The sequence below is a fragment of the Telopea speciosissima genome, chromosome 5 (assembly GCF_018873765.1).
Source record: "Telopea speciosissima isolate NSW1024214 ecotype Mountain lineage chromosome 5, Tspe_v1, whole genome shotgun sequence".
In the NCBI taxonomy this organism is placed as follows: Eukaryota; Viridiplantae; Streptophyta; class Magnoliopsida; order Proteales; family Proteaceae; genus Telopea; species Telopea speciosissima.
This window is the reverse complement of record NC_057920.1, coordinates 13,866,805-13,880,790: the sequence shown is the minus strand read 5'-3', so window position 1 is coordinate 13,880,790 and position 13,986 is coordinate 13,866,805. Positions and strand designations below refer to the sequence as shown.

Genomic DNA, 13,986 nt, shown 5'->3' with positions numbered 1-13,986 from the left:
CCTAGCCCTTGTTTCTTACACCCTAAATCCAACCCTGCTGTCATATATCAAATTGAAATTAAATCTGATCTCTGTTCTACCACCAGGTATGATTCAGTGGCTTGGCTTTATTTCTGGCTTGATCTTTTGGGTGAATAAGTACACTATACTTAAGAGGGTAGTCCATTCGGATACCTACCTTGAAATTTCCCTTCGATTGGGCTTTCAGTGAGGGAGGTCTTCTCGTTTCTAGTAATGGCGAAAGCATATCGAACCGATGATTTTGTTGAAGTTTGTAGCAACGATGAAGGTTTCTTGGGTTCCTACTTCGCCGCGAAGGTTCTCAAGTGGGAAACCCTAATAACCATGGCTTTCAATTCAATCCAATGGATGAACACAAAAACCGTGGTTCTTAGGGTTTCTGTGAACCAAATCGCGCATAGAGAGCGAGCGACAGAAAGAGAGAGAGAGAGAGGAAGAGATAGAGTGAGAGAAAGAAAGACATAGAGTACGAGGTTGATCTTACCTCCAAGATGAGTTGCAGGTTGTACAAGGTTTCAATGGCTAGAGGTGTGAGACGTGAGAGAGAGGTTAGACACATTGAGAGGTGAGAGAGAGGTTAGAGGCGTGAGCAGTTTATCGGGCACAACTTTTAATTTTCAGCACAAAACGATAGAACATGTCCAACATGTTCTGTCAAAAGTCTTCCAGGGAGCATAAATTTTGATTTATGTTTCCAAAAACACTCACAAAAAACACTTCATTATCAAGCGGTTTTTGGGTATTTTTCCGTTTGTCAGAATGGAAAAACATCAAAAACTATTTCTCGAAAGGTTATCAAGCAGGCTTTAAATAAATGGCATCTTCCATGAATCATATTTAAAGTTGAGAAGATCCTTTTGGGACAACCGCCAAGATTTTTGACTGGCCAACCATATGAAGCCAAAAGGGAAGGAAAAGTCAATAAAAGTTCTGCATCACAAAGCGATAGATTTCACTTGCATTTTCACCGTGTGATGAACTAATACATAGGAAGCACAGAACCAAAGAGTTATACTTTACAAATTCTTATGAGAGCAGATTTTTCTACAGTTACCTGTTGTAATTTGTTAGGGTAAGAGATCTCTACTTGGTCGCATGATCTCTACACAAGCGTCTAGGTCAATGGGTGAGCACCCCGGCCACGTGTCTACCCAGGAGGCAGAAGTATCATCTCAGAGTGCCCTGTGAAAGTGCATAGGAAACACCATCAAGTAGAGATCTTTTTCTCAAATTTTTATACGGAAAATAGAATGCTAATCGCAAAATTATCTTACAACGCCTTGTGTATCTAAGTGTGGGACCCACACAAGGCACACGACCGGGTAGCATACTTTCTCCCTTTTATATATTTAAAAAAAGAAATGTTCCTACACCCAAATACACTAGCGAAATTATCACCTCACCCCTATGAAGCAAAAAAAAAAAACTCATCCATGTCAATGCCCTATATGCGTTCTCATTAGTCCCCGACTTAGGCGACCAGACAACAATCTCTTATCCCCAAAAAAAATTTAGATAATTGAAAACATAGATTTTTTTCTCTTAAAAAAATTTGAAGGCCTGTGATTGGTTCAATAGGCATTTAATTAGGGATTATTATCCTCTCCAATTCCTAAAGCTTGATAGTGTGGCAATGCTAAGTGGAGATGCCGACAAGTGGCAGCTCAGACATCCAACGGTCTGAGCTCAATATAGTCAATGAGTTTGGACTGTTGAATATCTGAGATACCACATGTCGGCATCTCCATCTAGCACTACCGAGCTTTTGGGAATTGGAGAGGATAATTTTCCTTTAATTAGCCAATAAGTGTAATTATTGCAAAAAACATGTCTTTTTTCATTTTTTTAGTGAATGATTACTATATTCAACAAACTCCATCTACAATATCTTAAACATGGTCCAAACTAACCTTTATAATTCTTGTGTCAGAGAATTTGGTGCTACAAGCCTACAACCCATACTAATTAAGGACTATCTAACTACTTGAAAACGTTATTATAAAGCCTAATAAAGTCTTTCAAATGGGTATCTTTACAAGCATAATACGTGCAGTCCATACTATAAACCACCTGATTGCTGCAATCTATATGATTAGATCTCATGATTTAACTAATTAAATATATGATCCTTTATTTTTAGAGGAATAAGTGGCTTAACTTAAAAAAGAAAAAAATCGCTAATCACGTTAGTGATTTGACTTTAGACCTCCCAATGTTTGTTTAAATATCGACAAACCAAATATTAATTATTAATATAGTCTTCTCATGAAAGTAAAGCAAATTGACAGTGGACTTACCTTTCCAAGTTTGCGTTCGTTAAAAAATATGCTAAGCAGCTGGAAAGGCCCACTCAAAGGGACACATTCTCTTCTCCTCCTCCTTCGGATAAAGCCTCTCTCTTTGCCGTGGGGCTGCCATGAATGACCCTTCAACAAGACCCTTGTCTTGTGCTTGTGGTGTTGCTTCAAAATGACTTTGTCCACCAAGTTCTTCTCTGGAACTTCAGAGAAGAAACTTGACTTCTGATGTTAAGTGCTTCTCAGCTCTAACTTACTTGATAAAAGTATATATATGATATATCATAGTATGTCCGACCTATAATCACATGACACGTGTAATCGAGATGAGCAAAATATGCTCGGCATTAGCCAAATTACTAATTGGACAAACAACCTTAACAAGACTTCGTGGTTGAGACTTGATTGTTCGAATATCTTGGACCGAACCAATCTCAAAGAGTTTAGTATCGGAGAACCTGGGATCAGAATATTTGTAGCACAAGATCTCCACGTCAGATAACTCAACCAACCCTCCAATAGTTAATCTAGGGTTAGTTCGTGAGTTAGAGAACCTTCTAGATACCGATCACACTTATGACGTGACTTCCAAATGACAGGTGTCAAGTCAAGAGCAAACCACATACTCTGAAGGGAGACACTCCAATACAATCCATCACCTAAAGAATTTCTATACGTACTGGTCTAGCATCTGAAACCTATAAATTGCTACTTCCAAGCCAAGGTAAGGAATCCAATCCATTTTTTTCCAATTGCTCTACTTTGAGAATTATATGTGGCAATAGGTCTGATTTAAGCATTCGAGTGATCTTGCCGGTCTAGACCGGCTTGCCACTGATTTCTATTTCTTCTACACAGGTCAGCTCAGCTGTAAGAGAATCCAAATCAGATCTTGATGCAACAACATAAAACCCTAATCAAGAAGGAAATGGAAGATTATAGATGCGACCCCTGTCAAAATTTATCAATAAAAAGAAAAAATAAAGGTTATCTGTTCATGCAATCAACACTAATCAACCATAACTAGTAATTGAATTAATTATTTGAGATGTTAATTAGTTGCAGAGATTATCTATGATAGTGATAATATGATAATGGCTATCCACAATATAGTAATCATTTATCTTAACCAGAGGAAGGAACTTAATCTGGTGGTGTGTGCTGTTGTTCTCTACATTCTACCACATTGCTCATCATTTCAGGTTTGAATTAATAATGATGATTAAGACAAAAGAAAAGGAACAAATGTAGGGCCCATTTTGGTTGTTCTTGATGATGATTATGTTGTTTTGATATCCTCCAACATGAAATTTTGAAGTCTTTTTAATTTGAAATGTTAAATTTTATTGGGGAGAAAGTTCTCTGTGTCCAAGAGTGGGAAATAGATTTTCTCCATAAATCCTTCAATCGTAAAGGGTCTGCCCCCACTAAGCGATAGCAAAAGTAGGAGTGGGCTTGTCATTTCACAGGTGGATCCCATCTGTGAAATGACCAACTCTTTCTGTTTTTAGAGTGGTTTTCGAGTACTGGATCTTTCAGGTCTTGCCATGGCTGAAGGAGAACTAGATCCCGATGAGTGAGGCTTATATCAGTATTTCCTGATAGAAAATTATTTTTTTTTAATTAATAAAATTTTTTATAGAATTCTTCGAAAATCTCACTAGTTACCTTTTAAAAATAATACAATTTTTATAATTTCACTAGTTACCCTTTAAAAATAATACAATTTTTATGGCAGAATTCTTGGAGAACCTCACCAGTTACAGTACGTTGTGGATGGGCAAACAGAATTGCTAGTATTGGTGAGCAACTGTATTTAGCCGGTAGGTGTAGTAAGAACGATCGGTATCACAAAATACGGAAAACTAAAATAAAAACTACAAAACTGAATCGAAAGCATACTATTGGGTCCCTCTGGGGGCGCGGGAATCTCGGGGGATATTAACCATGGTGGACCCATCCGTGTCTTTCTTCCTCAACAACAGAACAGCAGCTGACAACTGAACAAGATTGAAAGACCTCTCGTCTCTCTCTCTCTCTCTCTCTCTCTCTCTCTCTCTCTCTAATAATCTCTATTCATAATAATAATTCATTGGTGAGCGTGAGAGAGTAGCTATTTAGTGGAGTAGTGGAGTGTTGTAGTGTAGTAGCGTCAGTGTCACTCACAGTAACTGTTACAGATTGATGAGAATAGGAAACAGAAGGGGTTTCTACTGTTTACCGTTGAAAAGACAATCGTACCTATACAGACCTCTCTGACTCTAGCGCCTTCACTCCTTTATTACTATCGCTTTCAGAGATGAAAAACTGAAAGTTTGAAGTCTGAAACTTCACTCGTAGATATGACTGACAGTTTTCTTTTCTGTCTTATTTTTTTTTTCTCAGAAAGATACGATTTTTCATTTCTCATTTCTCATTTCTCATTTCTCAATTCTCAATTCTCAATTCTCAATTCTCACTTCTCACTTCTCAACTCTCATTTGAGTCACTTCTCACCCGTGGTAAATTCATAGAGGGAATCAAGTCATCAACCGCAGAAAGCTTGTTCTTTTAATTGTTTTTCCTTTTACCTTTTCCTTTGGAGGTGGTGGTGGTGGTGGTGGAGAAGTGGGGGATCTCTTTCCTCTTTGTAAAATCAAATAATTTGATCCTAAAAGAAAAATTCAATTGTAAAAAAGTTTTCTATCTATAAGTATGGCCTACACCAACACTCCTATGAGTCTATCTTTCTCCTCTTCATGTGAAAAGACACCTCTACCCCTTTGTTTTAAGAAGGAGAAAGATAGACACATGGAAGTGCTGGCATAAGCCACACTCTCATACAGAAAACTACTTCCTATATTTTTTTTAGGGGAAATTTTTTTTTGTCCGGGAGTGTGGTCTATGCCAACACTCCCATGAGTCTATCTCTCTTCTCCCCCATGTGAAAAGACATCTCTACCACCCTTATTTTAATGAAGAGAGATAGACATTTGGGAGTGCTTACATAGGCCACACTCGTACAGAAAATTGCTTTCTTTTTTTAATAAAAGGGGGAGTGTTTCGTGTTGGGAGCGAGAGCCTTGCATGCACGGGAGCCAATGGAAACACACAAATGCATCAAGATTCAAGAAGGGCAATCATTTCACATTTTATGAGTCTCCTGTGTGTGGCACAGGCATCACACCATACTCACCCCACAAAACCCTTTTCCCTTAGTAAAATTAAGGGAAGCAGTTTTCTATCCCGAGTATGACACTCCCACGTGTCTATCTATCTCCTCCTTAAAATAAGGGTGCTGAGATAGACTCATGGGAATGCTAGCCTATGCCACGAATCGTTATCATCTCCAATTCCCTCCAATTCCTCACATAGGAGCAGAAATGACCACCCTACCCCACCTTGGGCAATGTGTTCCGACAGGGGGTAGAGTGGTCATTTCTGTTCCTATATGAGGAATTGAAGGGAATTAGAGCGGACAGCGAATTGGAGGTGATACAAATTCCCTATGCTACACAAAGTTCTTTTTCCCTAAAATTAATCAAATATTGATTACCTTTTTTCCTTTTGCCTCTCAAAATTTTTATGACATATCAAATCTTCTCTTTCAACGCTTTTGGATAAATACATTCATCTCTCTCTCTCTCTCTCTCTCTCTCTCTTTTGCTTTCAGGTTCGATGTGCCTCTTGTGATTAAACCCATCTATCTAATCTGCTAGTTGGATAAGAATAATCAAATGTAGCTTAGTTTTATTTGTATATTTATTCTTAGGGGAATTGTTACCGGTGGGGGAGCATAGCCCTTGTGCGCATATATGGGAGCCAATAGGAGCGCATGCAAGGGTATCAACGGAGGCGGTCATTTTGCATTTTATAGGGGCGGGATGGTCATTTCATCCCCTCTTGTGTCTAGGCACAAGCGCCATGGTCCCCCACAGAAACCATTTTCCCCTTATTCTTAAAAAATTTGTATACAGGGAAAGAAGAATTTTATACAATAATCAACTAACAATATTCAAATTCTGTGAGTATAGGCAAAAAGGTTACAAAAATCCTTTGCATAAGCTATATAAGCTTTAACCCCCCAAAAAAAATATCTAAACAAACCTCTTGTCTCGTAGCCTATATTCTTGTGGATCAAAATCTTATTGAGCTATTCCCGAAGTGTAAATCAATCAAGCTATCGCACCTTGCCTTCGTTGATGATCTTGTCATCTTCGCTAAAGAATATTCTTCCTTGCTCATCCGATTTATGATTGTTGTTCATGCTTTCACTGTTATGTCCTTGCTATCGGTCAATAAGAAGAAATTTTCCCTGTTCTTGGCCAGGGTGTCTGAAGACGTGTAAAGAGATTTTAATAGGATCACTAGGATTTCCTTGGGTCACTTCCTCATTAAGTATCTAAGGATTCCCCATTTGGCCGCTAGATTGAGATCCCATCATTGTACTCCTATGCTTGATTTGCTTAGAAAAAAGTTCCAATTACGGAAAACCAAGCTTCTATCTTATGCAAGCAGAGTGGTGCTAGCTAGTCCAATCGGTGATGCAGTCCTCTTATATCTACTAGTTTGGAACTTTTGGACTGCTCACTGCCATTTCCCATTAGTTGGAGTCATTGATTAATGATTTTCTTTGGAAAGACAACGAAAATAACAAGTTCCATCATATTATAAGTTGGATTTTAGTGTGCAAGTCGAAATCTGAGGGAGGGCTAGACATCTGGCACATCAAAGATGTGTCTAAGGTGGGTGTTCTTAAGTTCATTTGGAAGATTTCATGGAGACACCCTAGCATTTTAGGCAAAGTGGATCTATGCAAAGTACCTAAGAAAAGACTCAATTTGGACTATGATATGTTCCCAAGACTCGTCTTCAGTCCAGAAGCAAAGAATGAAGCTTACGCATCTCATGAGGGGTGTGATCTTCAAGAATCGATGACGGAGCTATCACTCTTCTTTGGCTCGACCATTAGCACTCGCACAGAGTGTTCCTTGACAGTTAAGGCAATCAGATTAGGTATGATGTGGGTGCTGACCGTATGGCATTAGTCTCTTTGATTCTGGTTGATGGTTCTTGGTGTCCGAGTCCTGCCTCTTCCCCTCTCCTCCAAAATGCTTGGGTTGCCCACCCTTCCATTAGGAGAAGGCCATGAGGTAGTGGTGAGTTGGGGAGGCCACTTCCTCGAGGAGATTTTCATTTGCCTTCATGTGGGACTTGGTCCGCTCTAGGTTTCCTTTGGTTCCTTGGTCTTTGGTGGTTTGATTCCAAAAGAACATCTTGAGACATAGTTTCATCTCATGACACGCTCTTTCCAAAGTCCTCTCTACCATGATGTTGCTTCAAGATCTGTCGATCCGACATCATCTTCGTTTGTCCTTTGTTGAAATGGTTCTAATAAGATGGTGGAGCATTTGTTTTTCTAGTCCCCCTTCTGCCACTCTCCATGGGAAGGAATCATTTGGAAATGTTGGTCAAGCCCGAGACCAATCCATGATTTTGACCATGAATGGTGTTGGGTTAGGTCTTCCTTCACAGGGAAAACTTCTTGTGATTATGTTGGTAAGCTTTCTTTCTGTGCCATTGTGTATCATGTGTGGTACGAGAAAAATCTTAGAAGATAGACTATCAAGTTAAGGATGTTTCAACAAATTTGGGATGCTATCGGTTTTGAAGCTAGGGGTATGTTGCCTGCCTAATTGGGCAGTGTTCTTTTCCCTCCTTCCTCCTCTCTCTCTCTCTACCTCGCTGTTGGGGCATTGAGCTCCTCTTCAGGGAGCCCAGCACACCTAGGAGGCATCCAACCATTGGGCTGTGCCGCACAAATCCCTTGACATGCACCAAAATGTGTGCGACACAGTCCAACCCTTGGATGCCCCCTGAGCATTCCCTGGGCGCTGAGCTCCCTGGAGAGGAGCCAGATCCACCATTGGGTGCCCTTTATTCTTTGCACTTCATTGAATATATTTGATATTCATCCCCCCAAAAACAGCCCCATGTAAAATTTAAAAGCAAAATATACCCTCTTGTATTAGGATCTAGATCCTCTACTTCCAAATCCTTGGCAAGCCAGCGCTGCCACTCTCCCATGATGTGCCACGTCCATATATCCACATCTAACGGTTCTTTGGAGAAAATTTCAAATTTTAAAATCCTTAATTATCTCCACAACAAACCTCAACTGGTCCGGTTGATCAAACCAAACCAACCAAATGGATTTCAAAAAACCCTAAGAGAGGAACTGTGAAGATCCTCTTCTTCTTCCTCTCCTCTCCTCATCCTGCCGCTACGGTTCCTCTACTCACCGTGCGTGATGGCCGCCACTCACTTGCCGCTGCGGTTCCTTTCCTCTCCTTGTGTCTGTGGTTCCTCTCTTTGCGTGACGAACGCAACTATTTCGGTCATCTTCGTCCTCTTCTTAACTTGTATCTCTTGGGAGCAAAGGGCTTTGCAAAATCGTCTGCTTCCTCTTTCCCAATCGTGAAAGGGCTTTGCAACTGTGTTTTCTTCCTTTGAAATACTCAAAGTAAGTATTTCAAACTTCTTAATGGTTTTTTTTTTTTTTTGGAAATTTTAGAGCAAATGAGCAAATTTCAATTCTGAACGGATTTTGGAATTTTGATTCAAATCTCTTAATAGATATTGTTGTATTTTTTTATTTTTTTTTTAATGTTTTTTAGGTTTGATGATCCGGAGGTACAGAGAGTTAAAAAGTTCTTGCCTTACAAGATTGTGAACAAAGATGGGAAGCCTTATATACAGGTGAAGATCAAAGATGGAGAGACCAAGGTGTTTAGCCCTGAAGAAGTCAGTGCTATGATACTGGTGAAGATGAAGAAGACGGCTGAAGCATACCTTGGGAAGAAAATTAAGGATGCCGTTGTTACTGTATAGAATTTGACATCCCTCTTTTTTGATTTGTGATTTAACTCTTCTTCTCCATGACCTCTGCGTGTTTCTTGTTGCAGCTTACTTCAATGACGCACAGAGGCAGGCCACAATGGATGCAGGTTATAATTGCAGGGCTTAATGTGGCTCGAATAATTAACGAGCCTACAGCTGCTGCAATTGCCTATGGATTGGACAAAAAGGGAGGAGAGAAGAACACTTTGATTTATGATCTGGGTGGTGGTACATTTGATGTTTTCATCTTGACGATCGGCAATGGTGTCTTTGAGGTTCTGGCAACCAGTGGTGACAACCCATTTGATTTGGTTTGGTTTGATCAATCGGACCAATTCAAGTTTGTTGTGGAGTTAATTAAATAAGGATTTTAAAATTTGAAAATTTCACCAAATAACCGTTAGATGCGCATATATAGACATGGCACACCAGGGGAGCATGGCAGCGCGATGGTTGCCAATGATTTGGAAGTAGAGGATCTGGATCCCTTGTATTAACATGTTAATTTGTTTTTTGGGTCAATCATTTGTTTTCAATTATTTTTTAAAATATAAGAAATTTTAATATATTCAATTTATTTCACCACGTAGTCAACTTCATGGGTATACTCACTGTGAATTATTATTATTATTATTAGTTCATAAGCTCATATAACACCTTAATATCCAACGAAGGACCTGGGAATGGACATGATACCCTAAATGATTAGGTATTACAAGATTCATTTTGGATTCAATAGGAACTTTGAGCACATGCATAAACAACACTTTCTACAGTTTCTAAGGTAGCTAAGATATCTCACTTTTGTTTGAAGGTGACGTTTTCTTTTTTTTTGGTTCTCATTAATAAATAAAAAAACTTTCTACAGTTTCTTTTTAACAACCATGTGATGCCTAAGAGTAGAGGGTGCTTCTTAGGGTTTTAAAATCAAATCGGAATTGTTGAAATCGGCCGATTCCAATCAACCCTGATTCTAAGTATGTTGGTTTCGATTGAATTAAAGACTAATACAGGTAAATTATACGGAGTCCGACTTGTTTCTGGTTAATTCCACGACAATTTGAATAAGAATTTTATAACCCAATCAACAGTTGCGATCAAAAAATATATTTATTTTATGAGAGAAAGAATGATACTGGGTGTGTGTGGTATGCTGCTCCTCTGTCCAAATACAAGCCGAACGAAATGATCGCCGGGTCCCATGGAAATATGAAATTTCTCGAAGACACAACAGACATTTCGCTTGTTCCTGTGTCTGCAAGGACAAGCTTCTCTTTCCCTTTATTTATTTCCTGCCTTGGTTTTCGGAAGAGACTAGCACATTGTGCACTTTGCTATATGAGTCATGTTATGGCTCTATCTCGTTGCAAGAGAAATAAAGGGAAGGAGAATGAACGAAGGACATTTTTGTAATCATAACTTCAAATCATTCTAAATTTAGTTATAATTGTGTAACTAATTCCAAATCATTCTAAATTTAGTTATAAAAGTTTATTTTATTTTAAAATCAATTTTTCTAAATTTGAAGAGAAAAATATTTCAAACAAAAAAAAAAAAAAAAGAGAAATAAAAATTATATCTAAAAATTTATAATTACTAAATATAGTAAGGGTAAGTAGCTGCATAATCATGATCAGAAGGAGCTTGAGGGATCGGATAGTAAACCCTTATACTTTAGTCACTACATTGTTATGCACTAATCTTGACTTTTTTAATGAAAGTTTTATTAACGCGATAATATTCTTTGAAAATTCTTTTTACCTACAAATTTAAGCTACAATTAAAGTAAGGTGAACTTCTAATACACCAAATTTTGCAACATACATTTATTAGGCTAAGTATGCATCCGATGGGTTGCAATGCAAATTGCGTATATTTAAGTTGGTTGTTGTGGAAATGGGTTGTAACATGAATTTTGTAGGTGCCATGTGTGTATAGCGGGCCCCACATGGCCCACATGGCATCTGTAGTGTCGCACGATGAGTACAGCAACACTGCAGTTACAGCGGCAGATAAAAATCCGAGTAATAATGACCTGAGGATCTTGGATTTTTTCTGCTTCCATGAAGTAGAAAAAATTCTCCTTTATATTTTGGGGAAAAAAAAACACTAACTGGTGTTGTGCCCAAATATGCTTCTAGACCAAACAATATAAGAAAATATGGAACACAAATTCATTGTTGATGCAGGCCAAGATCTAAATGTCAAACCGAACCAAGATCGATCAAGCTTCAAATTAAGTCGATTCAGACTAGGCCACATCATCAAGGCTAATTCACTCCTTGCTATGTGGATTTGACTTTAAGAAGGATCTCCAACCGATTGCTAAAAGGATTATGGTTTCTTATTTTAGAGGAGGAGGTTGCTATGATCTTGGAAACTTAATTTTAAAAAGAGGATCGCTTGTGGGAAAAGAAGTTGGAACCCCAACAAGAGAAACCTCTCCTATATTTTAGGGATGAAATACACAAGATCTATATTTTAGGAATGTAATAAACAAGACCATGAATTTCACAAGGAAGCATTGTTTAAACACTAATGCCACATGGACAGCCTTGGACGATTTTGATGAGAGGGCCCTCCCCTTGGACGAACTCATGAAGGGAACAAGCCTTATCCTAATTGCTTCAATAGCCTCGTTCCTTAATTTAGATTTTATTAATTTTAGTATTTATTATTTGTCAAAGAACCTAGCTTAGGATTTTCTTTGGTATTTAATTATTTAATTATTTTGTGATATAATTTTTTTATTTAATCATAGCCGTAGGATAGATTGCCATTAGGGCTTGAGTATTAGAGTTTATTTTTCTCTTTAAATATGTAAGAGCTATGCTCATTGAGACAAAAAAGAATGAATTAATGAAAGTTTACTCTGTTGAGTATTTTGAAACTTGAAGTGTTCTCCCCGTAACCCTGGAAAGTTACGTTGCATTCTTGAAGAGTTGCAATATTCCCGTGCCCTTGAAGAGTCACGTTAAACCCGTTGCGATGTCTTTTTTTCTTGTGTTCGTGTGTTCAACTCTCCCAATCCCTATCTGGCTATCTTCCAACCAGGCTGCTTTATTTGATAATCAGAGCTTTGGAGAAATTTGAGAAGTTGTGATGGCACCCAGCATAGAGGTGATCATACAACTCCCGTGGAGGACATCAACACAAGAGATGACAACACCAAATGATGTTGCAGACGAGCGAATCTTTATTCAGGTTGATTTGAGTAAACCTCCAATTTTCGACGAGTACCAAGATGAGTACAATGATGAATATGGTGGTTTCGAAAGTCTTGAATTAGACTATGTTTCGAATGCACGACAGGATTTCTACCCTCACCACAATGAGGTCACAACTCATGATTTCCTCTCATTCCAATTGTTTGCCAGTACTTATGATGATCCATATTTGGACTTTATTTCTTTCACATCTCTACCTCAATTTCAAGGTATAAGCATCATTACCAAATCGTATTTGAATGCGTCATCTATTCGAGCGTTGAACACATCAATTGCTATCGTCATCGAATCTGAAGTTGTGTTGCAAATTCTGTTATATGTAATTGAAGATATCACCAATGACTTTATTTGGTTTACATTCAACCCCGGTGGATGTCGAGCATAATTGATCGGACCAAGAGTTCGAGGACGAACTCAATTTCTACCTTGAGGGAATGATGTAGGCCTAGATCTAAATGTCAAACCGAACAAAGATCGACCAAGCTTCAAATTAAGTCGTTTTAGACAAGGCCACATCATCAAGGCCGAATCACTTCTTGCCATGTGGATTTGACTTCAAGAAGGATCTCCAACCGATTGCTAAAAGGTATGGTTTCCTATTTTAGAGGAGGAGGTTGCTATTATCTTGGAAACTTAATTCTAAAAAGAGGATAGTTCGTGGGATAAGAAGTTGGAACCCTAACTAGGGAAACCTCTCCTATATTTTGGGGATGCAATACACATGATCAATATTTTAGGAATGGAATAAACAAGACCACAAATTTCCCAAGGAAGCATTGTTTAAACACTCATGCCACATGGACAGCCTTGGACGATTTTGGGGAGAGAGACGGTTTTGATGAGAAGGCCCTCCCCTTGGACGAACTCATGAAGGGAACATGGCCTTATCCGAATTGCTTCTACAGCCTCCTTAATTTAGATTTTATTAATTTTAGTATTTATTAACTGTCAAAGAACCTAGCTTAGGATTTTCATTGGTATTTAATTATTTTTTTATTATTATTTTGTGATATAATTTTTTTATTTAATCATAGCCATAGGATAGATTGCCATTAGGGCTTGAGAATTAGAGTTTACTTTTCTCTTTAAATATATAAGAGCTATGCTCATTGAGACAGAAAAGAACAAAATAATAAAAGTTTACTTTATTGAGTATTTTGAAATTTGAAGTGTTCTCCCCATAATTCTGGAAAGTTACGTTGCATTCTTGAAGAGTTGCAATATTCCCGTATCCTGAAAGAATCACGTTAAACCCGTTGTGATGTCTTCCTTCTTGTGTTCGTGTGTTCGACTCTCCCAATCCCTATCTTTCAACCAGGCTGCTTAATTTTTCAATTTACCGAAAGGGCAAACAGGTTAATAGATGATGAACAAGTTTAGCTTTAGTAACATTACCTACTACCAATTTTACATAAAAACAATTCCAAATCGAAGGTGAATCTTAAAATTCCCAAATCATCTTCCAAACTTTCCTAGGTAGCGTGTATTGAGATAACCTTAACTCATTTTTTACTAAAAAAATGCACCACCAATTTAGTGCTTTAACACCCCAAAAGGAGACA

At 38.2% G+C, this 13,986-nt stretch overlaps 1 protein-coding gene across 1 annotated transcript; it reads left to right on the top strand.

Annotated features, from left to right (window-relative positions):
• The first annotated feature begins 234 nt into the window (after window positions 1–234).
• On the top strand, window positions 235–9,562 carry LOC122662802 (luminal-binding protein 5-like). The gene is made up of 3 exons (XM_043858517.1): window positions 235–326; window positions 8,975–9,182; window positions 9,263–9,562. Exons 1-3 carry the CDS (start codon window positions 235–237, stop codon window positions 9,560–9,562), a joined length of 600 nt encoding a protein of 199 aa, XP_043714452.1.
• Window positions 9,563–13,986: the final 4,424 nt, after the last annotated feature.

Bases quoted from the DNA above. Each gene is read 5' to 3' on its own strand.
- LOC122662802 (XM_043858517.1), top strand. From the start codon at position 235: ATGGCGAAAGCATATCGAACCGATGATTTTGTTGAAGTTTGTAGCAAC. The intron at 327-8,974 runs GTGGGAAACCCT...AATGTTTTTTAG, and splicing joins TTCGCCGCGAAGGTTCTCAA to GTTTGATGATCCGGAGGTAC. The intron at 9,183-9,262 runs GTATAGAATTTG...TTCTTGTTGCAG, and splicing joins TTAAGGATGCCGTTGTTACT to CTTACTTCAATGACGCACAG.